Source organism: Capra hircus, chromosome 11, assembly GCF_001704415.2.
Source record: "Capra hircus breed San Clemente chromosome 11, ASM170441v1, whole genome shotgun sequence".
NCBI lineage: Eukaryota > Metazoa > Chordata > Mammalia > Artiodactyla > Bovidae > Capra > Capra hircus.
Genome location: NC_030818.1, coordinates 28982998 through 29007290, shown reverse-complemented (window position 1 = coordinate 29007290; position 24293 = coordinate 28982998). Strand labels below are relative to the sequence as shown.

General features: G+C 50.7%; 1 protein-coding gene across 2 annotated transcripts in view; it reads right to left on the bottom strand.

Annotated features, from left to right (window-relative positions):
- Window positions 1-20350, bottom strand: part of TTC7A (tetratricopeptide repeat domain 7A) — a 116679-nt gene extending 96329 nt beyond the window's left edge. The window contains exons 1-3 of one of the 2 annotated variants that reach the window (XM_005686573.3): window positions 19820-20350; window positions 11084-11247; window positions 5553-5721 (exon numbers count right to left, since the gene is read on the bottom strand). In XM_005686573.3, coding sequence (XP_005686630.2) covers window positions 5553-5721; window positions 11084-11247; window positions 19820-20003 — 517 coding nt within the window. In that variant the 5' untranslated portion in view covers window positions 20004-20350. Of the gene's footprint in view, window positions 1-4012; window positions 4071-5552; window positions 5722-11083; window positions 11248-19819 lie in introns of those variants that run through there. The other variant, XM_018055198.1, reaches the window with a different exon arrangement.

The window sequence follows — 24293 nt, the reverse complement described above, 5'->3', positions numbered from 1 at the left end:
CTTATGACTCACCAGCGCTGGATGGCCGCTGCATGCTGGATGGCCGCTGCACGCTGCGGGCCTCCTCCAGAGCAGCCGCTTCTCCCCGGGCACAGCACACCAGCAGCAGGCTTTGCTCACCTACCTGCCACTCCTCTGAGAGGAGGGACCCGAGGTGTCCATCGTGGCACCCCCAGCAGGCACTTGCTGAATCAACTGCTGGCAAATTTTACTCTCTCCAGTGGGAGCTGGGCCAGGGGCACAATGACAAGACACCAGACCCCTGGCAGGAGAAGCAAACCGATCTCTAACTGGGGAGACTGGGCCAAGGTCCAAATGAGCTTGACAGAGGGAGAGAATGCTGTAGTCTGCAGCCACAATCAGGGGGATCTCCTGGTGGAGGGGACACCTGAACTGTGTCTGGAAGAAAGTGCTGGTGCTACCTACATGTAGAGGAACAAAAATGGGGTTGGTTGGCAAGGACAGTGGCCCAAGAAAAGGTGAAGGGACAGAACTTTCTAGATCATGTTGAGCACCAGGAGTGACCTCATTTATCAGAAACACGTGGTCCAGGAAGGGAAGGGAGAAGAGGGAGAGAAGACTAGGAATGTTGAAGAAATGACCCTCTATCCTCAAGGGGCTTCAAGTTTCGTAGGAAGACAAGCTGACAGCCACGAGCACACAGAATCAAACCAGCAGGGCTCTGCGAAGATGGGCAGTACTGAGGACAGGTCTTCTGAGAAGAGCCTCGACACCAAATTCTTCTAGATTATCTTTAATCCAAAGTAAATGGAAGATGTTTCCCCCAAACCAACCAGAATGGTATCAAAAGGAGGTGTCTACTCATGCACCTCTGTGTTCACAGCAGCACTGTTCACAATAGCCAGGACATGGAGACAACCTAAATGCCCATCACAGATGAACAGATAGGAAGACGCAGAGCATACATACTAGTATGACAGAATATTAGTCAGCCATGGGAGCTTGGGAGACAACCACCGGCCACCAGTCCAAGCTCTGCTACTCACAGGCTGCACAATTGTGGACAAGCCTCAGTTTCTGCATCCAAAGAGCGAGCATAAAAATTCCCTTCCATTCTAGAAATGAACTGAAGGTCAATCCACCAGCCAACAAATGCTTATTAAACGAGAGTTCCAGGGCATTGTTTCTCAAACTGTAAGGTGTATACACATCACCTGGGGATGCTGTTAAAAATGCAGGTTCTGACTCAGTACATCTGGTGTGGGGCCTGAGTCTACACTTCCAATAAGGTCCTGGGTGGTGCAAGTGATAATCCTGCAGCCCCATGCCCTGCCCCCATCATACTCTCAGGGTCCAGAGGGGGAGGGCCCACGCCTCACGTTTCTGGGTATACCACAAAGTCAGATAACCAGAGAAGTTTGGAAGACTAGGGGAGAAGGGACCAACTGGGGGACTGCGACAGGCAGGGACAGGGCCCTCAGCTCCATCTGGGGCCAGCAGGGGACTTGGGAGCAGCTGGTCACAAGATAGGCCTATTTCTGTGTGGCAGACCCATCAACTTGGCAGCCAGGAGGAGCTGGAGGACCTGGGGAGAGACAGTCCTTCCTTAAAGCCAGAGGCTTTGACAGAGCCCAGCCTACGTCCTGGGGGCCCATGTGAGGCCCTAAAATCCAGTCCTCCTCCTGGCAGGATCAGGTCAGTCTGATCCCAGGTGTGATGTTGGGGAACAATTCATTCAGACAGGGAAGTGAAGCTGTTTTGTTTTTCTATCTTAGTGAAAAGTTTGTAGTTTTCATATTGTTTCTGATTAAATTTGACATAGACAATGACTTTTTTCCCCTTAGAGGAGCTGGAGATATGACCCTCCCCCACTCCATGCAATATCCGTGTATGTGCACACAAGGCTTCTTCACTTCAAGCAAGAGAAACCCACAACTGCTTCAGCTGCCCCCTCTCTCAAGCTCCTGGGATGGTGTCTGAAGCCCTCCCTGAGAATCAGGAAGTTTCTATTCTCATCCATGTGCCCCCAACTTCAGAGCAAGGTCAAGTTCTGGTGAGTGACCTCCCAGAGGACACACTGCCAAGTCCCTCTGCTTTGAAGGGGAAAGCAGGTGAGTTGACTGTGTTTTTATGTCTCTCATGAGTGAAGAGACCCAGAGCCTGCTCTTGAGACACCCACACTTACAGCCCCACTGAGCCTCCAGGCAGGGCGCTCAGGCCCCTCCCACTATGACACACGGCCTCGCCCCCTTCCTCCAGTCAGGTGGGCTGCAGAACCCAACTCCCAGCCCCACAGGAAGGGACCAGGTGGAACCACAGAGCAGACTCCAGTGCAAGACGGTACAGAAGCCCGGCTGTAATGGCTTGGTCAGGCAGAGTACTGGGGAGCAGGCATGTCAGGCTTTCGCAGGAGGCCACCCAACATCTGCTGACAAAGGCTGACAAGAGGCAGCCTGGAGGGAGGGCATTCTGGTTCACACACAAGCTAACTGATGTCCAGGTAAGTTGTTTCACTTCCGCCAGCCTTTTTCATCTGTTACCTGAGAACTGACCTATATCATTTCCATGATTCCTTTCAGTCTAGGACTCTGAGCAGCACCATCACAGAGTGTTTATGGGATCTGGCTGCTTGGGTTCAAATCCTGATTCTGCCAATTCCAGGGACATCCACAAGGGTCCCTTCTCCTCTTTGCTTGTAACTCCTGGTCTGTTGCTGCTGCTGCTGCTAAGTCGCTTCAGTCGTGTCTGACTCTGTGAGACCCCATAGACGGCAGCCCACCAGGCTCCACCGTCCCTGGGATTCTCCAGGCAAGAACACAGGAGTGGGTTGCCATTACCTTCTCCAATGCATGAAAGTGAAAAGTGAAAGTGAAGTCGCTCAGTCATGTCTGACCCTCAGCGACCCAATGGACTGCAGCCTTCCAGGCTCCTCCAACCATGGGATTTTCCAGGCAAGAGTACTGGAGTGGGGTGCCATTGCCTTCTCCAACTCCTGGTCTAGAACATACGAATGAAGAGAACACCTGCTAGGCAAGTTACTGTGTAGACTGAAGGAGGGCATGCCTGCCGTGGAGTGAGGGTTTAATGAATGTATATTGCTGTTTGCTGAACTCTGGGGCATGCTGCCGCCACCATTCTGCTTACAGACTGAATGTTTGTGGGCCCCAAGTTCATCCATTGGAGCTCTAACCGAAATGGGGTGGTACCTGGAGACGTGTCTTTCGGAGGTAACTAGGGTTAGATGAGGTCATGAGGGTGGGGGCTTGACGATGGGATTAGAGCTTTTATAAGAAGGTGAAGAGATCTCTCCAGGAGCCCACAGGGAGGAGAGGTCATGTGAGGACACATCGAGAAGGCAGCCACCCGCCACCCATGGAGTGAGCCCCCACCAGACACCAACGCTGCTGGTACATGGATCTTGGACTTCGCAGCCTCCAGAACTGTGACAAACTCCTATTAACGTCACCCAGTCTGTGTTGGGGCTTCCCAGGTGGCTCAGTGGTAAAGAATCTGCCTGCAATGCAGGAGACTTAAGAAACACTAGCTCAATCCCTGGGTCAGGAAGATCCCCAGGAGGAGGAAGAGGCAACCCATTCCAGTTATTCTTGCCTAGGAAAGCCCATGAACAGAGGAGCTTGGTGGGATACAGTCCATGGGGTCGCAAAAGGGTCAGACACGACTGAGCGTGAGTCAATGACATTTTGCTCTGGCAGCCTGGCAGGCTCGCACAAGCCCCATGCTCACAGATGGAGTCAGGACCAATGATGAGCCGTCCCCACCCCCTACTCTCTGCTGGGGAACCCTGCTGGGTCCCCTAGACCCAGGAAAACCAACACCATGCACACTCTGGAGGCCACGTGCAGTCTCAAGCACACACAGGGTCCCGTGAACCTCAGCATGCCAAGCAGCAGGGTACAGGCGCTGCAACAGGACAGAGAGGACAGGCAGAGAGGAGGCAGGCAAGCCAAGGCCGCGTGCAGTCAGTGGGGGCTGGGGGGCCAGCACAGCCAGGTGATCGAGCAGCCCGCGCCAGGGACACCCGGCTCCTTACCTCCCCTGCAGCACCTCTGACCACCGGGCCTGTGTTCCCCCAAGAAGCTGGAGGCGTGCTGGAAAGAGTAGAAAGCGGGAGACAGGGAGCAGTAGGTACCGAGCCAGGTCTACAGGAAAAAGTGCCGGAAAGGAGCCCTGCGGAAGGGTGTTAGGTTCGGGGAATTGGTGGCAGAAGTGGTTTCCAAATGCCAAATGAAGATTGACCCCCCAAGACCCCCCCCAGCCTGTGCCAGGGGTGCAGAGAAGGGGACAAGAGAGCAATGGAGAAGACCCCACACTGGCCCCCCTGAGACGGGCACCTGCCTCTCACAGCCCAGCACTGGGTCTGTCTGGGGTGAAAATCTCAGCAATTTCCCGGGAGGGCATTAACAGTCTCTCAATGGTGAAAGGGACCCAGGGACTCGGGGGTGGACAAACAGCTCTCAAAGGAGGCTACGCCCTGCTCAGACTAGTCAGTCCTCCGGGACCCAAAGGAGACAGAAGACTCGGAGTGGGGAATCACAGTCCAAAGCCAACAGGAGGTGGAGGTTCCTGGTTCCACCACAGATCTCTGGGTAACTCTGGGCGAGGTACCTTCCCTTTCTGGGCCTCAGTTTCCCTGTATATAAGATGGCAGAATGTCCCCGTCTACAATAGAAAAGAGGGTGACAAATACTCTGCCAATACCAGGCACCAAATCCCCACCGGGCCACATGTGTTTCTAGACTCTGGGGGTTGGATTGTGCTGGAATAAAGAGAAGACTGACCATCCAAGAATCCTGGCAACAGTCTGGACAGACAGGTTCCTGCAACCCTCACTGCCACCAAGAGCCACTGCTCAGGCTCTGTGACCCCAGGGTTCAAGGATCCAGGGAAGAAGGAGCTTGCAGTGCCAAGTCTGGGGTAGGGCTTTCACTACCATGTAATACCTGCAAGCTCAGGTCAAGGGCACTCTTTCCCCACGTGGGCATCCACAACCCCCACCATGAAATTCCTACATTACTAAGCCCATGTGCCTAGCTCCCCACCAGAACACTACTCACCCTGGGAGGTGGCTCTGACCCGCCCATCGCAGGATCCCAGCACCACCCCCCTGGGCTGCTCACAGCAGGAGAGCAGCAGATACCTGAGCAATTCCAGGTTTCTCTGCCATCAAGCACCTGACCTGTAGCCAATATCAATACTGGTGCCAGCCTGACGACAGGTGGCACATTTTTTAAGCCTTTCCCAACCTGGTTACACAACTAATTCCTCTTGTTCATGGTAACCCTGTGAGGGCAGGTTGTTACGCCCCTGTCTTATAGATAAATCAACGGAGGCCAAGAAAGGTGAGGAGCTATATGCCCAAGGGCACACAGTTGGGTTCCTATCTGTCAACAGAGCGAGGGCAGGTTACCCAAGCCTTCTGACCTGACATCCAACCCATACCTGCAGTCAGCCAGTGGTGTGGCTGGTTACCCTGGCAACCACCTGGCCAGTCAGTGTTCCAGGGACGTGGGGGTCAGAGTGTAATGACCTGGGCACAGTGAAGGGGAGCCCCGGCTGGTGCCCACACCTACCTTTAATGACAAAGGCCTCTGCCAGCAGCCGCATCTGATACAGGGGCTTGTTCTCCATGGACATGTCGTCAATGCCGGCCCGTGCGTACATGCTGATGGCATCTCGGTATGAGCCTTCCACGTAGTGCAGCTTGCCCAGGATCAGCATGGCCTCACACAGATACTGCGGCTGAAAGGACAAGGACCACATCAACGGGTTCCTGCCGCAAAGCCCCTGGCCCACCCCCACCAGGTACCCAGGGATGAATGCGCCCCTCTCTGAGCCCTAACAGTTTGCCTAAGACCCTGCTCAGAACACCTCTCCTCTTCCAGGAAGCCTTCCCACCCCTCAAGTATACGTGGACAGCTCCCCTCTCTGCACACCTGTGGTCCCTGGCCTACACTGTGGCTCTTGGTGATAGCTTCACGCGAGTCCCTAAATGTGTCATGTGTGTGCGTGTCTTATGCCCCCAACCAGACTGCAAGTGGCTTACAGACTTGGCCCTGAATCCTTTCTCCTGAAGCTCCCAGAAGCTTCACCCAAGGCAGGCACTGGCACTCAGTTCAGGCACTTGCTCTTAACACAAGCAGGGAGTCAGAGACCCAGCCAAGTTTTGTGGGGCCTAAAGCTTATATAATTGTGGGTCCTCTCTATATATGTGCGTGCATGCTAAGTCACTTCAGTCACGTCCAACTCTTTGTGACCCTATGAACTGTAGCCCTCCAGGCTCCTCTGTCCATGGGGATTCTCCAGGCAAGAATCCTGGAGTGAACTGCCATGCCCTCCTTCAGGGGCTCTTCCCAACCCAGGGATCGAACCCGCATCTTTTACATCTCCTGCCCTGGCAGGTGGATTCTTCACCACTAGTGCTATCTGGAAAGCCCCATCTACACAGACAGGTAGACAGGTGCATATATGTATAAATATTTAACCAGGTGAAAGGCCTTGGAAAGAGTCCTGCAGGTGAGGGGCCTGAAGCTGAAACCCTCACCCGCAACAGCAGGACCCCTGTGGGGAGACGGAAACAGCCACAAACGTGGCCAGAAGACAGAGGAGCAAAGGTCTATGAGGCCCCCACCCTTTTCTTATCAGAATCAAGTGCCTGCACTCAAGCCTGTTTTCTTTCCCCTACTTGATCAAGTGCTGCTGACACTCAGATCTCCGCCCCATATGCTCACTCTTGGGAACTCCCTGAGGATCCGAGCAGGTCTGGTCAGCCCTGCCTGAGAGTCCTGGCCTTGGACATGGGCCCAGACTGCTCTAAAATCTCCCACCTTCTGAGGCCACTGTTTGTAGCCCTCCACCTCCATGTCTGTGCTCAGCCAGCCCACCACCCCTTTGGCCAGGCTCTGGGTACCACCCCCACCATAGAGCATCAGTTCTGTCCACGAAGCTCCCGGGAGATGCAGTCCTGGTCCCCACTCCTGGCCTCTGTCACCAACAGGAAGGTGTTGCCCTTGACCCCCTGTAGGGAGATCAGAGTCTTGGGTACTCATGACCCCAGGGGAAGCATTCACCACTCCTCACCACTACTGCTCTCTCAGAAGCCAACAAAGGGAAGTGGGACACGGCAAAGCCCAAATCCCCTTCCTCACTGGTCCAATACACGTTCTTCCTTTGGTGCTGCTCACACAAGCCCCATCTATAACAGTCTTCCCTTCCCCTCAGTCTATGCAGATCCTCCACTCTTCTTCGGGGCCTTGCTCAGGCCCACCTCCTCCTAGAAGCCTCCCTGGCTACCAGAGAGCTCCCTTCTGCTGACCTCCCACAATGTCTCCACCAAGCGGACCCACTGGGCCCCCTGCATGCCTGACCTGCTGACTGCAGACCTGCTCAAAGGCTGAATTTTTCAAGGGGATTTGCCAGTCTCCCCCCGTAGGTCACCTCTGCCCTGGGTCAGGGCCACAGATCACACGCCTCCTAGAGGCACATTTCCTCCCTGCTCTGTCCTGGATTTCCCCATCACTGAGGGCGAGATAATAACAGCCACCCATCACCTCCTGTCACAGCGAAGCCAAGAGCATAAGTAGACAAAGTCCAGAAAAGAGCTTTGAACTTTTCTCTAGAAAGGAGCTACATAAACACAGGCCGTGAGTAATTATTATTATTATTCTGTTCTCCTGCAAAGAAGGAAAAGGGCGGCTAAGCTCAGGACATGTTTCAGGGCGAGATGACATGGTGTAGCTTGGAGTGGTTCCTGGGGAACCAATAACAGTTTACAACAGGGCTTCCACCAAGCTGGTGGAAAATTAAGGACAATGCGGTGAATGTTTTATAAAGTTATGCTAGTTAAAAAGCTGCCTTTAATTCTTAAGAATTAAGAAGGGCATAATTCTTAAGCATATCTGTCTTGTGTTTTGATGTTAAGATGTTTGTTCTTTTATGGACTGACAGTAATAGAAAATGGTATGGTTCTGCTGTTGTGTTTGGGGGTTTTGCGAATGTCCTTTCCTGGCAGAATGACAAGTTGGCTATGCTCTTTGGGACCCACGCCTTTGAATTTGAACCTGGCTTGTCAATTCAACAGTGTGGGAACCACAGAGACTTGGCCCCAGGGAAGGATGCTCTGCAAGAAGCCACTGGGTCTGGGGGACAGTCCCTCGACTGGACAGATCAGGCCTGTCACCGAGCCTTTTTGTGCCTCACTGTCTCTGTCAATAAACAGGGAAGAGTGACTTCATGTATACACTCAGGTAAGAGGAAGAAGAGATGAGGAAATACTTCACAGATGCCAAATGAGATCTCTAAAAGCAGAAGCCGCAACATCGCCACCCACATGAGTCCCGGTTTCTCAGTCATTATTTAATTTCTACTCCAGCACTCGGGACACAACACTGGAAAATGGCAGAGAACGTGGGAACATGGGAACAGGGTCAGACAGGCTGTGTTCAAGACTTGTGCTGTGGTCCTTGGCTACGTGACTACCCTCTCCTAGGTCTCAGTTTCCTCATCTGGAAAATGGGAATAACAGTAAATACCACTGTAGAAGGTTACTGTGAGGCACCAATGAGATTGGGCAAAGCCTGGCACTCACTGGACACCCGAAGTCAGGACAAATGGCTCATTTTCACCTGCCTCCAAAGCACGGAGCTGTCCAGGATCTTGGAGGTGACTGAGGGCAGAAGGTGCAAAACTACCCTGAGGAGGTGCCCCGAGACCCACCTCTCCTCCTCACCCCATGAGAACGCCTCAGAATGCATGGGAAGCCATCTGAGATTTCATCTGCTGCCAAGAAATATCACACCCCAGTCACACCTTTGCCTTTGGGGTAAGATAGAGAATCCCACAAACTACTTTTAATATTTTATTTTGCCTGATCAACATGGAGTTTTCAGCCTTGGTCCATATAACAGTGAATTTCTCAATGTTATCAGTGCCCATCTTTGTCTCTGGTTAATAAAGCATGGTAAAATCTGTGCTGAATAAATTTGATATGGTAGATAAAGCAGTTTTCACAATAATACATGTGGACACTATTCGGCAAATACAAAGAATGAGGTATTGGCACGGAGATAGCATCAAGTGAGTTTTTGGTGCAAAAGAGCAACTTGACAAGTCAGAACCCTATAACGCTAAGAAGAAAAGAAAGCTCCATACATGTGTACATGTGACTGTTAACATAGAGAAGGCATATGGAGCTCACAGCAAGTGATGGCCAGAGCTCGACTCGGGATGGGAGTGGGAACACGGACCTATTATTATGCAAAGTAGTTTTTTTTATTTTAGTGAACTTTTTTTTACAATAAGCCTGAGTCATTTTTATTTTTAAAAAGAAAATTTTAATATACAATTAAAAAGTCTACCGGAAAGAAAAAAATTTAAAGGGTCTTGATGGGAAAAACTTGAGATCTACCAGTCAAGTTCAGCCATTTTGATGGGCAGATGAGAAACTGGAAGGCCTGGAAGATCAGGGGACAGGCTCAGGGTCAAGCAGCTATTTTAATCCAGGACAAAACCTCCCAGGACTACAGTAATCCCTGTCAAGGAGTCTGAAGGCAGTAACCTTAAACTCCCAAGACAGTTTCCCCACACCGCTTACAGAAAACACCCACTTCCTGGCCTGGTATTTCACTCCCAACTCTCTGGCCACAATGTCCCTTTATACCTAATTAAAGCCATTCCCTGATGCTCCTGCTAATTGACATACTTTAAGAAAATCCTTCTAAGAGGAACTTTTGCATCATACATTGCTTCCTGTAGCTTAGAATGCCCTGTTCTATCTGTGTAAGTCCATATCCTGACCCCTTTCAAGGTCCAGCCCCCAAATGGGTCCAGTTTCAGAACTACCATCAGCCCGAGTTTGACTGCCCCAGCTCACCCCAGGGCCTGTCCCCCTAAGACTTGCCTCCCCTTGTAAGCTACTCCAGTGGCATGCATCGCAGTCCACCCTGAACAATTTTTTAATAGGACTATCTTCTCAGTAGCCCTGCAGCCTCCCTAAGGCAAATATTTAAGTCAGGAAATATACTACTTTGGAATATCTCTTGAAAAATTACTTCCTCTTTGGGTCTCTAATGCCATGCCAATACTTCTATTACAGCTCAGTATACACTGGAATTGAGAACAGTCTCAAACTTAAATAAAGTGCATGAGAATCACCGAGAGAGCTTTCGTAAATGCAGATTCTGAATCAGATTTTGTATTTTTTCCCTTATATTTATGTTTGTTTATGTGATTATTTTGGGTCTTTGTTGCAGCATGTGGGATCTTTAATTGCAGCAGGCAAACTCTTAGTTGTGGCATGTGGGATCTAGTTCCCCGACCAGGGATCAAACTTGGGCCCCTGCACTGGGGGTGCAGAGTCAGCCACTGGATCACCAGAGACGTCCCCGGATTTTGCATTCTTAACAACTCCCAGATAATACCCAACCTATAGGTGGGTGGACCATGCTTTGAGCAGTAAAGGTCTAAAGAAAGTTGAGACTGTACCTCCCTCTATATCACTCAATGCCTTGCATACAGTAGGTGCTCAATAAATACATGTGGCCTGAAACTGGATTGCCATGTTATGGAGTGCTTCCATTGCTAGACAACAGCATATTTGCCTGTTTCCAACTAGACAGTAGGCTTACTAGGTTTTATTTCCCTGAGACCCTCGAAGAGGCCAAATGATCAGGGACAAAGTAGGTCAACCAAACACTGTGTAATAGAAATATACAACTTGGGCCACAAGTGTAATTTAGGTTTTTCTAGTAAAAATTTCTAGTCACATTAAAAAAGGTAAAAACAGGTGAAAATAATTTTAATAATATACTTTAATACATTCAAAATATTATCATCTGAATATATAATCAATATAAATAATTAATGATCTTTTATATTCTCTGTTTTGTACTGTCTGCAAAATTTACTGTTTTACACTCACAGCACGTCTCAATTGGGATGAGCTTTGTGGCTAGTGGCTATTGCACTGAATGGCACTAGGTTGACCCTTAAGAGATACATGCTTCTCCAGCAACCAAATGATCCCGGCAAGGCTGGACAGCAGACAGGAGGGAGGAGAGAGGAGAGGCAGCCCCCAGCTTGGCAGGTAAAGGGCAGAACCGCTTACCGGCAGCTTCCCGTGGTTAAGGATGCTGCTCAGGTAGTTTCTGGCTTCATTCATCTTCGGCTCATTCTTCTCCAGCAGAGGGATGGAGTCTTTTATCGTGGCATGGTTCCCCTTCAAACACTGCTCTAGGAGGGCCTCAGCCAGGAGCAACTTCCCCAAGTCATCTGGAAAGCAGGGCAGGAGTGAGAGTCGGTACGCAAGGGCAGCAGTCCCCTTACCAGGGCGAGTGTGAAGACTGTATGCACCCAAGCACTCCCGCCCCAGGCACATGGACGGTCCAGGTCTAAGAAAATAAAGCCACGGATTCCACAAACTTTAACCAGCCTTTGAAGAGAAAACACAGACATTCTACCACGGTCACAGCACAAACTGCCCCCTTTGGTTTAATTTCTGCAGTGTAGCGGTTGAGGAGGTGGAGTTCCCAGGACCTTGGAACAAATTCCGGAATTTCAGAATTTAAAATGACAAAATCATATCCGTGCTCCACAGTGATACGTTCTTACACCAAGAAGGAAGGTTTCCCAAACAACTGAAGAGGAAAATAAGCATGGTGGCTTACACATTTTAGGAGTTTAGTGCTCCTAACTTCCATGTAACCAGAATTGGTTTTCTCTGTTTATAAGGTATTTGAACATGACCCTGGGAAAACCTGGGCTTCCTCAGTGGCTCAGCAGTAAGGAATCCTCCTGCAAGGCAGGAGACGTAAGAGATGTGGGTTATATCACTGGGTCAGGAAGATCCCCTGGAGGAGGGCATGGCAACCCCTCCAGTATTCTTGCCTGAAAATCCCATGGACAGAGGAGCCTGGTGGGTCACAGTCCATGGGGTCACAGAGAGTCAGAGACAAACAAGTGACTGAACATGGCACGGGACTGGGATAATCCAACAGCCAAGCAGAGCTAAGGCAGGAAGCAGATTTACTGGTGTAGCAAGGCAGATCCTTGAACATCTTCAGTACCTGGCACTTTCTGGAGTTCTCTCACATACACTAGCTCGTCTATAGACCTCACTACTTGGCTAGTGATTTTATACTGCTTGGTTTAATTTGCCGTCTCCCCAATAGCACTGAAAACTCCAGTCTTGGGGCCACCACATTCCTACTTACATCAGAGGCAACCTGGGTGAGGTGGGATCCGGGTGCTCAGGGTGCAGGGTTTGAGGCTGACGGTGATTTAGGGAGAGCCTCAGGTGGCTGTGCTCGGTGTGACTGGCTCATGGCCCAGTCCCTTCGAATAGAGCAAGGACCGCTGAATATAGGCACCCAATAAATATTAGCTGCTGAGTGAAACAGATCCTTTCCACTCCCCCATGGGGAAGCCGTGGGGCTTGGGGACTCCCATGCAGATCCAAAATGCCTCCAGGAAGGTGAGCTCAGTCCCACTTACTCTAGAGCTCTTCCTGCTGCCAGGATGGCATTCTCAGACCTACTCAGAAAGCCACTCACTCCTTACTCTCAGTACCACTGCAGTTTGCTCACAACTCAAAGCCACGGGTATACAATTGCCTGTCCCTGAGTAAGAGTCTTTCTCCGTAAGGGAGATGCCCTACAGAAAGTACCCCAGAAGTCCAGACCCAGGAAAGCTGCCACAGGACACGAGCCCTCTGAGTATGCCACAGCCTACAAGCCCATTCTTCGCTACCGACCTCATGATTTCTAAAATTAACATTTGGACGAAATGGGCAAAAACGATGGCTCAAACTATCATCCATTGCTGGTGTGGCAAAAGTTGGTGGAACCTCTATAAAGTACAATTTGGTGACATATGTTAAAATTATTCCTTGCACATTCCATTGACTCAGCAATACCATGGCTACAGACATCCTCAAACATGTGTAAAACCACTGACATATAAGGCCATTCCTGCAATGTTGTTTATAATAGCAGGAAACTAGAGACAACTTTTATGTCCATAAAGAGGAGTCTGATTAAATAAAGCATGATACGTTCATTCAAAGGGACACTGTACTACCATATAAAGAAATTAGGAAGTTCTGTATGGGTCGTTATGAAATGAACTTCAAGATACACTGATCAGAAAGTGGAGCACACACAGTGGGTCACTGTGCATTTATGCATAAAAATACACAAAAGAATAACATAAACATCTGCTAACTCTGCTGCTTTATGGGGAAGAGGCAGAAATGGAGGGAGGCTTTTCACTCTTTTGGTTACCTCTGGAAGATTGACCCATGTGAATATATTGTCCAATCAAAACTAAAATTTAAACCAACGCAAGAATAAAGGGAAATATCCTACGTTTCCAAAATCTTCAGGCAGGAAGGGAAGTGAGCTGCTTAGAATTGGGTGCCTGAGCAGCATTTCTGAGCTGTGGGCCACCAGGCAAGTTGCTGTCCCCTTCTAATGTGTAAAACTTGAGGCAGAGTTAGGAACCTGCTACTTCCCAGGGAGGAAACAGCAACCCACCCCAGCGTTCTTGCCTGGAGAATTCCATGGACAGAGGAGCCTGGAGGGCTACAGTCCATGGGGTCGCAAAGACCTGGAAAAGACGGAGGGACTGAGTGCACACGCAATTTTCCTGTGAACCGAAACCCTTCCCAGGCTCCGCCTCCTGCGCTGGTCCCGCCCCTCTGCTGCCAGGAGCACCTGCGCACACAGCTCCCGCCCCAGGTCTGCAGCCCAGCCGCTGGACCACCAGGTCCTGCCTCAGCCACTCAACTGCCCAGCCCAGAGCTCCCTGGAGCTCCCTGGCTCCTTTCTTTCCATGCCACAAGAAACCAAGTCCTTCCAGGCAAACCTCAATCTTGAAATACTCTCCAGGGCCCATCAGTTCAGTTCAGTCGCTTAGTCGGGTCTGACTCTTTGCGACCCCATGAATTTTAGCAGGCCAGGCCTCCCTGTCCATCACCAACTCCCAGAGTTTACTCAAACTCTGTACATCGAGTCGGTGATGCCATCCAGCCATCTCATCCTCTGTCATCCCCTTCTCCTCCTGCCCCCAATCCCTCCCAGCATCAGAGTCTTTTCCAATGAGTCAACTCTTCGCAGGAGGTGGCCAAAGTACTGGAATTTCAGCTTTAGCATCATTCCTTCCAAAGAACACCCAGGACTGATCTCCTTTAGAATGGACTGGTTGGATCTCCTTGTAATCCAAGGGATTCTCAAGAGTCTTCTCCAACACCACAGTTCAAAACCATCAATTCTTCAGCGCTCAGCTTTCTTCACAGTCCAACTCACATCCGTACATGACTACTGGAAAAACCATAGCCTTTGTTGTCAAAGTAATGTCTCTGCTTTCGAATATGCTAATCTAGGTTGGTCATAACTTTCCTTCCAAGGAGTAAGCGTCTTTTAATTTCATGGCCGCAATCACCATCTGCAGTGATTACCTCTCCTCAAAATAATGGAACTGTCCTCGAAACACATCCTGCTCAAAGTGTGGTCCATGGGCTGGGGCAGGTCTGTGCATGTTTGTGACCCAGCCCTGCAGGTGAGTGCAGAAGTTTATAAAATATGTTTAGAAACACTGATAATCATGAACAGAATAATTGCTGAATCAAATACTAAAAAACTGGGGGTGAGTGGGTATCAGTTTATGTATTTTAAGACAGTATCAGAGCACAACAGATTGAGAATCTAAAAAAGACACACAAAACCCCAAATCCAGAACATAAAACTGAGCCTTCAGCACAGATAGCTTGAGAAGCACTACTCTAAAACACAAGAGTGCCTTTTACTGCCAAAGGAGGCTGACGTTTGCTGAGGGCTCACTGAATACCTGGCGGCTCAGCGGTAAAGAATGCCAATGAAGGAGACGCAGGAGATGCGGGTTCGATCCCTAGTCAGGAAGATCCCCTGGAGGAGGGCATGGCAACCCACTCCAGTATTCTTGCCTGGAAAATCCCATGGACAGAGGAGCCTGATGGGTTACAGTCCATGGGGTTGCAAAGAGTCGGGCACAAATAAGGACGCACGCACGTACTGAGTATCAGGTACTTTATCATTTAGTATCATTTAATCTGCACAGCTCTGAAAGGTAGAAATTATACTCATTTTATAGGTGACAATAGAGATGCAACACTGTTATGGTCACAACCCACCATAACGTAACGCAGTCTGTCTTCCCCACATCCCACGCAGAGCAGAGCCTCTGATAGTCTGGAAATGAAGAACAGTCTAAGGAGCTGTAAACAGTAGGTTAAAAGCTAATTCCAAGGTCAAGAGTAAGAACAGTTCTTATTGTTACGCACTTGTGAGTTATAGGCTATTTTGTAAATTAACACTCCGGGTCCTTCTCCAGAACCTTTGCCCTCCCTCCTCACTCCCCACTCAGTCTCTGTTTTTCCACTTAGCAGACACTCACAGTGGATGCTGGGATTTACTTTCTTTTCTTCCTTGTCCGACTCTCCTCCCTGCTCCACACTTTCCATCCCGCTGTCCTCAAGTGGTCAGTCTATGGAGCTGAAGGCTATTCTAGGTTTTCAGTTGTTAAATAAGGATAGAGGTTAAAAAAAAAAAAAAAGGATAGAGGTAGATGGAGGCTTTCCTATCCTTCTCCAAAGGTAAAACAAATTGCTCTTTATCACTTTAGTGTCTCACATCTACTCCCTATCCCAGGTCAGGTTAAGTGTTCCAGCTTCTCCCTTCCCAGGGCATGAGAAAGGCCTTTCTCACAGACAGTGCCACAGACTCTGACAGCCTGGCTCTTGATTCTGGCAGCCCAGCCCAGCGCAGCCCTCTGCCTTAGCAGAGGCACAAAGGAAGCCCCTACTTAGTGGCCCCCCAGTCTTCCCACATTGTTTTGGAGGCCTCTGGGGCCAACTTCCTTTCCATTCTTGCCCCTCTCCAGGCCTCTCAATGGGTGACAGGTCATAGGGACCCACTTCAAGGATACCAGCCTCCTCCCCAGAACCCATACTTTCAGGGCAGAGCTCCCTTCTCTTCCACTTTTCAGTTCAGTCAGGAAAGCTGGGTCCAGCCAGCAGGCCAGGTGCTCAGATCAGCCCCTTCCCTCCTGGTCAAAAGGGGACACAGTGGTCTCTGAAACTGCTCACTTCACAGAACTGCAAAGGGTGGGACCTTCCAACCACAGCCAAGAAGAGGAAGAGGGCACAACTCATGACAGGCCACCTGCCTCAAACACACTCCCTCTAGCTTCAACTGGAAAAAAAAAAAAAGCTCAGAACAATCGCCAGGTTTTTTTAATCACTAATTTAAAAGCAGGATAACTACAGATTAAGAGACTCAAGCTGAATGGAGAGTGTGGCAGAAGTGATTAAAGACAGTACAGTAAGAGAATATCAGAATTTAGGTGGCTGCAATAATAATATGGTAGTTTTATTTTTCAAAAGAGTTATTATTTAATAAATAAATACTGAAATAGCAAGGTGGGAGATAAATGGGCCAGGGTATAGCTCAAACAAGACTATTCATGAGTTTGTGATTACTGACACTGGTTGATGGATACATGAAATTCATTTTTCTACTTTTTTGATGTTTAAAACATTTTTCATAATAAAGGTTTTTTTTTTTTTTTCTTTTTTTTAACCACTTGGATGGGTCCTTTGTTTCTATATGAACAAACCCCATTACAGTTAGCCACACTCTGGGGTTCCCCTGCTGCATCCTGACCAAATCTAAACCGGATATGTTTGAAAGAAAATGTACAAAGAGTAACAACACGTTTCCCCCGGGCAGGTGGTGGGGAGCAATCTCCCTGGACAGGAAAGGGGGGTATAAGGGCCCCTTTTGGGGGAGCATCTCCTGATCCTTCACTCCTTCATCTCTGACCAGAAAGAGGGCCCCCCTCCAGCTGGGTCTTCCCTTCCTGCTGCCTGGAGTGAAACCCAGGCTCTGGGAGCTATTCTTTGGTTCTGGAGGAAACCCCACAGATACAGTGGGGCCTCAGTCTGTAAAGCAGGGTTCGGCCGGGGTTCAGCTTCCTCCCGTCTCCCAAATTATGTCATTATGTTGATGCTTCTGGTCCTTGTCTGTAACAATCTAATCGACCAGGTGGGACTTTTAAGAATCTCCCTTTTGGGTTGCAGGGGGGCGGGGTCAGTCCCAACACCTCCTCAAAAAAACAGGCTGCTAGTCCTTCCAGTGATCAAGGAACTCAGCGGAGAAACAACCAAAACAGCAGACAATCCAAAAATGCCCTACACATGGGCTTTGGAAGTCACTTGTTTTCCTTCCTTGTGTGTGTCTGTGTGTGTGCATTTTGGAATAAGTGTATCTAGATTTAACAGTGGGAGAAGATCACTCATAGAACCAAACCTCAAAATTGGCAGTAAAGACCCCACTGCCCCCAGCCTCCCTCTTTGGGCTGGCCAGTACTCACTGTGAAGCCCAGCCAGGCTTCACACTGTCCCTAGTAGACTTGGTGGGTGAGACTCATGTTTGGGTACACGTTCTCTGCCACATACTACTCATTATGTGACCTTTCTGGGCCTTGGTGTCTAAAGTGGGGACAATCATTCCTGCCTTCCCACTGGGCTGTTTACCAAAAAAGTTTGTTCAAATAGAAGCACTTTATAACTACACATACCATTTATAACTATGCCATGCCAGTGCTTCCCAATAAAGCTTCATAGCATATGGTCAAAGTAAGTTTGAGAAATATGTTTATACTCTAATCTGGGCTTGAATATCACTGGCAGGTGAGCACATGAAAGGCTCCTACAGTTTTAAAACATCAGTTTAACCATATTGAATCTATTAAGCCTAATGTCTTAGCTTTTGGGATTCCCCAAACTCTTTCGTCCTGCAATACCAGTGACTTAATTAATCAACCTCCTTGAGATGTCTGAAGAACGGCTTAGGAAGCACAGCCCTGTGGAGCCTCCAGGAGGCCCCGGTTCGTTTCGTGGGCCCAGCATGTTTCTCTGTGGTGCAGTCAACCACATTCAGATTCCCATGTACTGTCCAGGTCCCAGTGCCCTGGCATGGCTCAGTTTCCCTTCCACCCTCACCAGCCCCACCCTACCACATCACCCTACACAGGGGACAGAGGGAACCTGAAATTTATCAATCCTTCCCTGGAAGACAGATGCCCATCAGTTTCTCCCACATGCATCTTTAGCTCTGGCCAATGCAACTCACTGCCACATTCAGACCTACTTGAGAGTCTCAGACCAACTGTCCATCCCTGCCATCTAGCTCCCTCGGTGTCCATCTATCCTTCCTCCTCACCAGGAAACAATACTCTGCCTTTCCCAACACCAGTTAGAGGCCAGCACCAGTTCTGCTCTTTCCTGAAACCTCCCCTTTCTCTAAGCTCCACAGTCTAACACACAATTGCCCTCTGATCACCCCTCTGCGTCCCATCCATTTTTGTCAGGTCTTCAAGCTCGGTTTTTGTATAATACATCCTTGAGAGGTAATGGTGCAAGTAGTTAAAAGGAGTACTCAGAAATCTGGGTTCAGGAACTTCCCTGGCAGCACAGTGGATAAGAATCCGTCTGCCAATGCAGGGGACACGGGTTCCACGCCCGATCCGGGAAGATTCCACATGCCGCGGAGCAACAAAACCGATGCACCACAGCTACTGAGCCAGTGGTCTAGAGTCCAGGAGCTGCAACTACTGAAGCTCTTGTGCCCAGAGCCTCCTCCACAACCAGAGAAGCCACTGCAATGAGCCGGTGCATCGCAACTAGAGAGCAGCCCCAGCTCTCCACAACCAGAGAAAACCCACAGGCAGCAGCGAAAGCCCTGCCCAGCCGATAAATAAGTTATATATATAAAAAAAAGAAACCTGGGTTCAAAACCTGGTTCCACCACTTACTGGCTGGATGATAAGTTGCTTAAGTAATCTGTGCCTCAGTTTCTTTGTCTGAAAAAGGCAAACAAGAGTACCTGCTTCATGGGGTTGTTGGAGAAATTAACGAGTTGATTACAGGGCTTAGACACTGGCACACAGTAAGTGAGCAAGTTACTTATTTACTGATATTATTATTATCATTCTGTCTCCTTACAGAGCCTTCCACGGGCTGGGCAGTCCTTAAAACTTTATATCTGTATTGATTTACTTCCTGCCTCCTTCCACAAAGGCTCTGAAGTTGGCTGAGCACAGAGAGGGCTCAGGCAGGGCTCGCTGGGCTGAGCTGAAGGTACGAGGAACAGGATTCGAGGTTGGAGACTGGGGCGGGGTGCTCCCCACCGACACATCAGGCTTCTTTCCCGCCCCGGCACAAGAGCCCAGCCCAGCCAAACCAGCCCTACTGCTAAAGTCACCGACTGCAGGGCTAGAGGCGTCCTGAACCAGAACATGGAAGAGGAAACTAAGGCTTAACCAGCCCTCTTTCCCACTTCACCACTCCACCTTGGCGCTCGTGAAGCCCCCAACCGTACTGGCTGTGCAGAGCTTCACTGTCAATTTGACAGGGGAAGAAGGGGAGGGCAAAGAGAGACAGTCTTCACCTGACAGAGTTTAGGAACCGGAATGGGGGTTGAAGGCGTAGCGCAGGGGTCCAGCCCACGCCCTGAGCTGATATGTGTTGGTACCACCATTTCACAGTAGTCGGAGTAGCCCACAAAATCGGAAACGGCAGACAGCAAAACCCGTTTATTTCTCTTCCCCAAAACACCCTGCACGTGAGTTTTCTCCTGGGGCAGAAGAACCTTCCTAAGTACCCTGGCTGTTCCTAACATCAGCAACGCAGGACGAGTAATACCGAAAGCAGCCACCTCCCGCCCCAGGCAGTCGGGGCCCGCTTCCTGGAGGAGGCGGCGCCTTTCGCGCTCTCAGCGCTTGTGAACCGGCCCCTTCCCTTACTCACCGGTGTCCAGAGAGGTGAAACCGGCGCTCGGGCTGCCTCGCCGGCCGCCTCCGCCGCCCAGCATGACTAGCGCCTGCATCTGCCGAACCAGCTCGGGCATGCGGTCCCAGTGGCCCTCGGCGCGGCAGCGCTCCAGCTCGCTCTCCATCTTCAGGTGGGAGCCGTACGCGCCCTTCGCAGCCATCTTCGAGCGGGCGCAGTCATGGGAGGGGCGGCCGAGAAGTGGAGACCGGGCCGGGGGCGGCGTCCCGGCTGGGGCACACACGCGGGCGGGGTCGACGGGGGCGCGAGCTGCGGCCGGGGCCCGGGTGGCAGCGGGGGCCCGGGCAGCAGCAGGCGGGCAGCAGCCGCAGCACCCAGCGCACCGCCCGGCACCTCCGGGCTGGGACTCCGGCTGCGCGACCCGGACGCGTCCAGGAGCAGCCTCCGCCTCTGCAGCAGCAGCTCCTGGCGCCGTTGCCGCCGCCGCTGCTGCAGCTGCTGCCACAACCCCCGCCCTGGGCCCGGGCGCCTCCAGCAGCGGGCCCGCCCCCGGCCGCAGCTCCACCCCCGCGGGGGCGTGGCGCGGCCCCGGCGAGCCAGGCGCGCGGGCCGCCAACGCGGCCAGAGCAGCCAGGCGCGCGCTAGGCGCTCGCGGCCGCACCGGCGCCACCCCCGCGCCGCCGCCGCCACTGCCGACTCGGCGCTCACTTTAATACCGCGCGGAGCCCCGGCGCCCGGGGGCGCCTCGCTCCCCACCCCCTCCCCATCCCATTGGGGCTCTTGGCCTGGGAGACCCCCGCCCCGACGACCCTGCTTTGTGTGGTGGCCCCGTCACCACCGCTGCCCCGGCACGTCACAAATCCGGGGAGAGGCCCGCCGACCGGTAGCTCCCAACTCGGAGAAGGAGCCTCCCCGGGAAGCCACCGGCAGCCGCCCGGTTCCCGCCCTGCTGGGCCGCGCGAGTCTTGCGCGCCAACCCCGGGACGCTCTGGAGAACCCGCTCGTTGCGAGGCCCCCGACTCTCGGGATGCCTCCCCTGCGAACGATTTGTACGTTCTTTCTTCAGAGTGGAGTTCCTCTTTTCAACCTGTCTCTCCACCCCAGCTGGCAGGCCTTTTCCTCTGCAGAATCCTGTTGCCCTGGATTTCTTAGACGTTTTAAGCCGTTTCTCCAACTTGGTATTTACTTATTAATTCTAGTGTATAAAGACTACTTTGATCAAAGCTGTACCGAGCTCTTAGCAGGACTTAGCCCTGTGCTATGGGTGCTAAGTTCAAAGGATTACAAGGCAGGCGGGGTAGACGGGGGAGGCAGACCTACAACCCTTTGAGACCCGTTTATGGTGGCCCCGCTTCCGGGTACAGCCCAGGGTGGGGATGGAGGCCATCACGCAAGACCAAAGCGACAAAACAGGATTATTTAAGTGACAGTGCATGGCACAGACCAAAGATTCCAGAAGACCGGAGAGTCAGAGCAAGCTTTTGAGTGTAGACCCCTAAGAGCTAGAAGATGCACACACCTTCTTCCCCAGCCCCTGCCTGATACGTAACCCTGGGAATGAGCTTGACCATTTTCAGTGTCGGGAGACTCCCTACTTCGTGCTTCTGGACAACTGTAACCCGTGGGAAATTTTTGTGAAGCGGAGCTCAGGCTTCTGGGCCCTTTGTCTCTGCAGCCACAAGGGGGCGTCTGTTGAAGGCAGCCTCCCTGCGCCCCCGCCCCCGCCGATATCCTACTACTTCAGTGTTAGTGGGTCCGTCGTGTGGTCTCCAGCCCACCAGACTCTTCTGTCCATAGAATTCTCCAGGCAAGAATACTGGGGTAGGTAGCCATTCCCTTCTCCAGGGGATCTTCCCGACCCAGAGCCTGAGCCCAGGTCTCCTGTACTGCAGGCGGTTTCCTCACCATCTGAGCCACCAGGGAAGCCTGCGGCTGCTGCTGCTGCTGCTAAGTTGCTTCAGTCGTGTCCGACTCTTAGCGACCCCATGGACTGCAGCCCACCAGGCTCATCCGTCCATGGGATTTTCCAGGCAAGAGTACTGGAGTGGGGTGCCATTGCCTTTTCCAGGGAAGCCCTAGATGTCCTCTTCTCCACGTTCCAAATGCAGCTCCATTCCTTGCTTGGGAGGCAGAATTCCTCACCTTGACTGCTGCTCTAGGGTCTGACCTGAGCTTCTAGAGATGAGGAGATAGATGGAGGAAAAGGGGGTGGCTTTGGCATTTACTCAATTTATGCAGACTCCTTTTGGTTACCCTTTGGCTGCCCTTGCTCGTCACCAGAACCAGATGTCACTTGGAGAGAGCTGTGTGTGTCCTTTGGATGGAGGCGGCCTGAGGACACCCTGTGATTTGCCCGTCTGGCATTCCCGAGTCAGCCCTAGGGCAGCCAAAGAAAAGCAGAGCTGATAAGAGGAATCCTAACAAAATAAGGAAAACCTCTTCTCCCTCTTTTCTCTCCAATCCTTTGCTAAGCCTGCCCCCAGGTTGCTGGACTCCAGGGAACTATCTGAGGCAGGCGTGTTCAGATCATGTTGGGGTCAAACTGTTATTTGGGCTTTCTTGGTGGCTCAGATGGTAAAGAATCTGTCTTTGATGCAGGAGACCTGGGTTCGGTCCCTAGGTCGGGAAGATTCCCCTGGAGGAGGGCATGGAAACCCACTCCAATATTCTTGCCTGGAGAATCCCATGGACAGAGGCGCCTGGCAGGCTGCAGTCCATGGGGTCACAAAGAGTCAGATACAACTAAGCAACTAACATGTTCTTTGACGGGAGCACCGATATTTGTGTGGGCCTGGGGCACTGGCAGGAGGAACATAGCAGGATGTTGAAAACTTAACAAACACAAACACGTACTGGACCCCGTTAGAGCTGTTTTCCAGAAGGGTCAAGACCCCAGCCCACTAGTCACCACTGTCTTTCATGGGAGTAAGAGCCTGCAGAAACAAGAACAAAGAACAACCATAATCCAATCAGTAATATTTTACAAAATCAGTGGCAAATATAAGTGTAGATGTTGTTTTTAATTAATTTTTAATAATCTGGAATCTCCCAAATGAGAGTTTAAGACACATCCTGATAAAGAATGCTGTCATTGCCAGCTCAGAAATGCTGCCAAAATAACTTGCTGATCAGGTGAAGGAAGCTGAGTTCATTGCTTTACCAGAGAGGGAGAGTGCTGCCTAGACAATCTTTGCAGCATCTCAGAGAAGGGAAGGAAGTTAGCAGGAGGTAAATCGACTTAATGAGAAATGTGTGTTTTCAGGGAGCAACAAAGATGGTACAGCACAAGGGACCGTCTGGTTTTAAGGAGACTCTTACAGCCAAGCCAGTAGGAGACTGTTCCTTTAGCTGCTGCCCCTGAACAGAGTGGGAAGTTCTTGCCACTGGATCATCAGAGAAGCTAAGCTACTGGTGTTTATTCTCATGAAGTTAAGGTCTCGGTGAGATCTCTTATTGAGTTGTAGTTGGGCTTCCCTGATAGCACAGACGGTAAAGATTCTGCCTGCAGTGCCAGAGACCGGGTTTGATCCCTGGGTTGGGAAGATTCACCTAGAGAAGCGAATGGCTACCCACAAAGAGTTGGACACAACTGAGAGACTAACATAACACTAGGCCCAGAGTAAGAGGGTTTTGAACAGTTCATTTGAACTAAAAAAATAAGTTTATGTTTGTTCTCAGAGAAAAGACTTGGTTACCAGGAACTTGGGTAAGTCAAATAACAGTGTGGGAGCATAAGAAAACTTGGAAACATACAGCCCACAGTGGCCAGTGAGACACAATTCAATTCAATCACTCAGTTGTGTCCAACTCTGCAACCCCATGGACTGCAGCATGCCAGGCTTCCTTGTCTATCACCAACTTCCAGAGCTCACTGAAACTCATGTCCATCGAGTCAGTGATGCCATTATGAGGATTCATCTCAAGAATCCTCGTAATTATCTCTTAGTTGGCTGGGAAGCTTTTGCACAGCTGGTTGTCTGGAGTAAGAGATTTACCTCATGGGATAAATCCTATCTTAGGTCGTGCACTGTCCTCTAACAAATTGTTAACGTCTCTCTGGAACCCATATGCCCTCTCTGAGCTAAAAGTAAACAGATGCATCAGCCTCAGAGCCAGCCTCATCTTTGGAACAAGAAAGATTATCTACATATTGGCTAAGAATAGGATCACAGGGCAAGTTAAAGCTCCAGAGGCCCTGGTTGAGGATTTGTGAAAAGTAGGAGGGCACATCAGAGGCTGAGGCATACCACTCCAGGCATGTTGATTTTTCTTGGAGAAGACAGGTATTCACTTTTAACTTAAAGGCACACCAAGGAAAGCACAACAGTGTTCCACAGTTGTCCAACACATGCCCAGTTCACTTAGACCTTGAGGATGAAACAGTATTTGAGTTTGGTTCTAAAGGGAAATGGAGAGTGACATTAATATTTATGGCCCCAGGGAACTATTAATAAGTGAATCTATGCTCTTGCCCACTGGGTTTTTTGAGTGG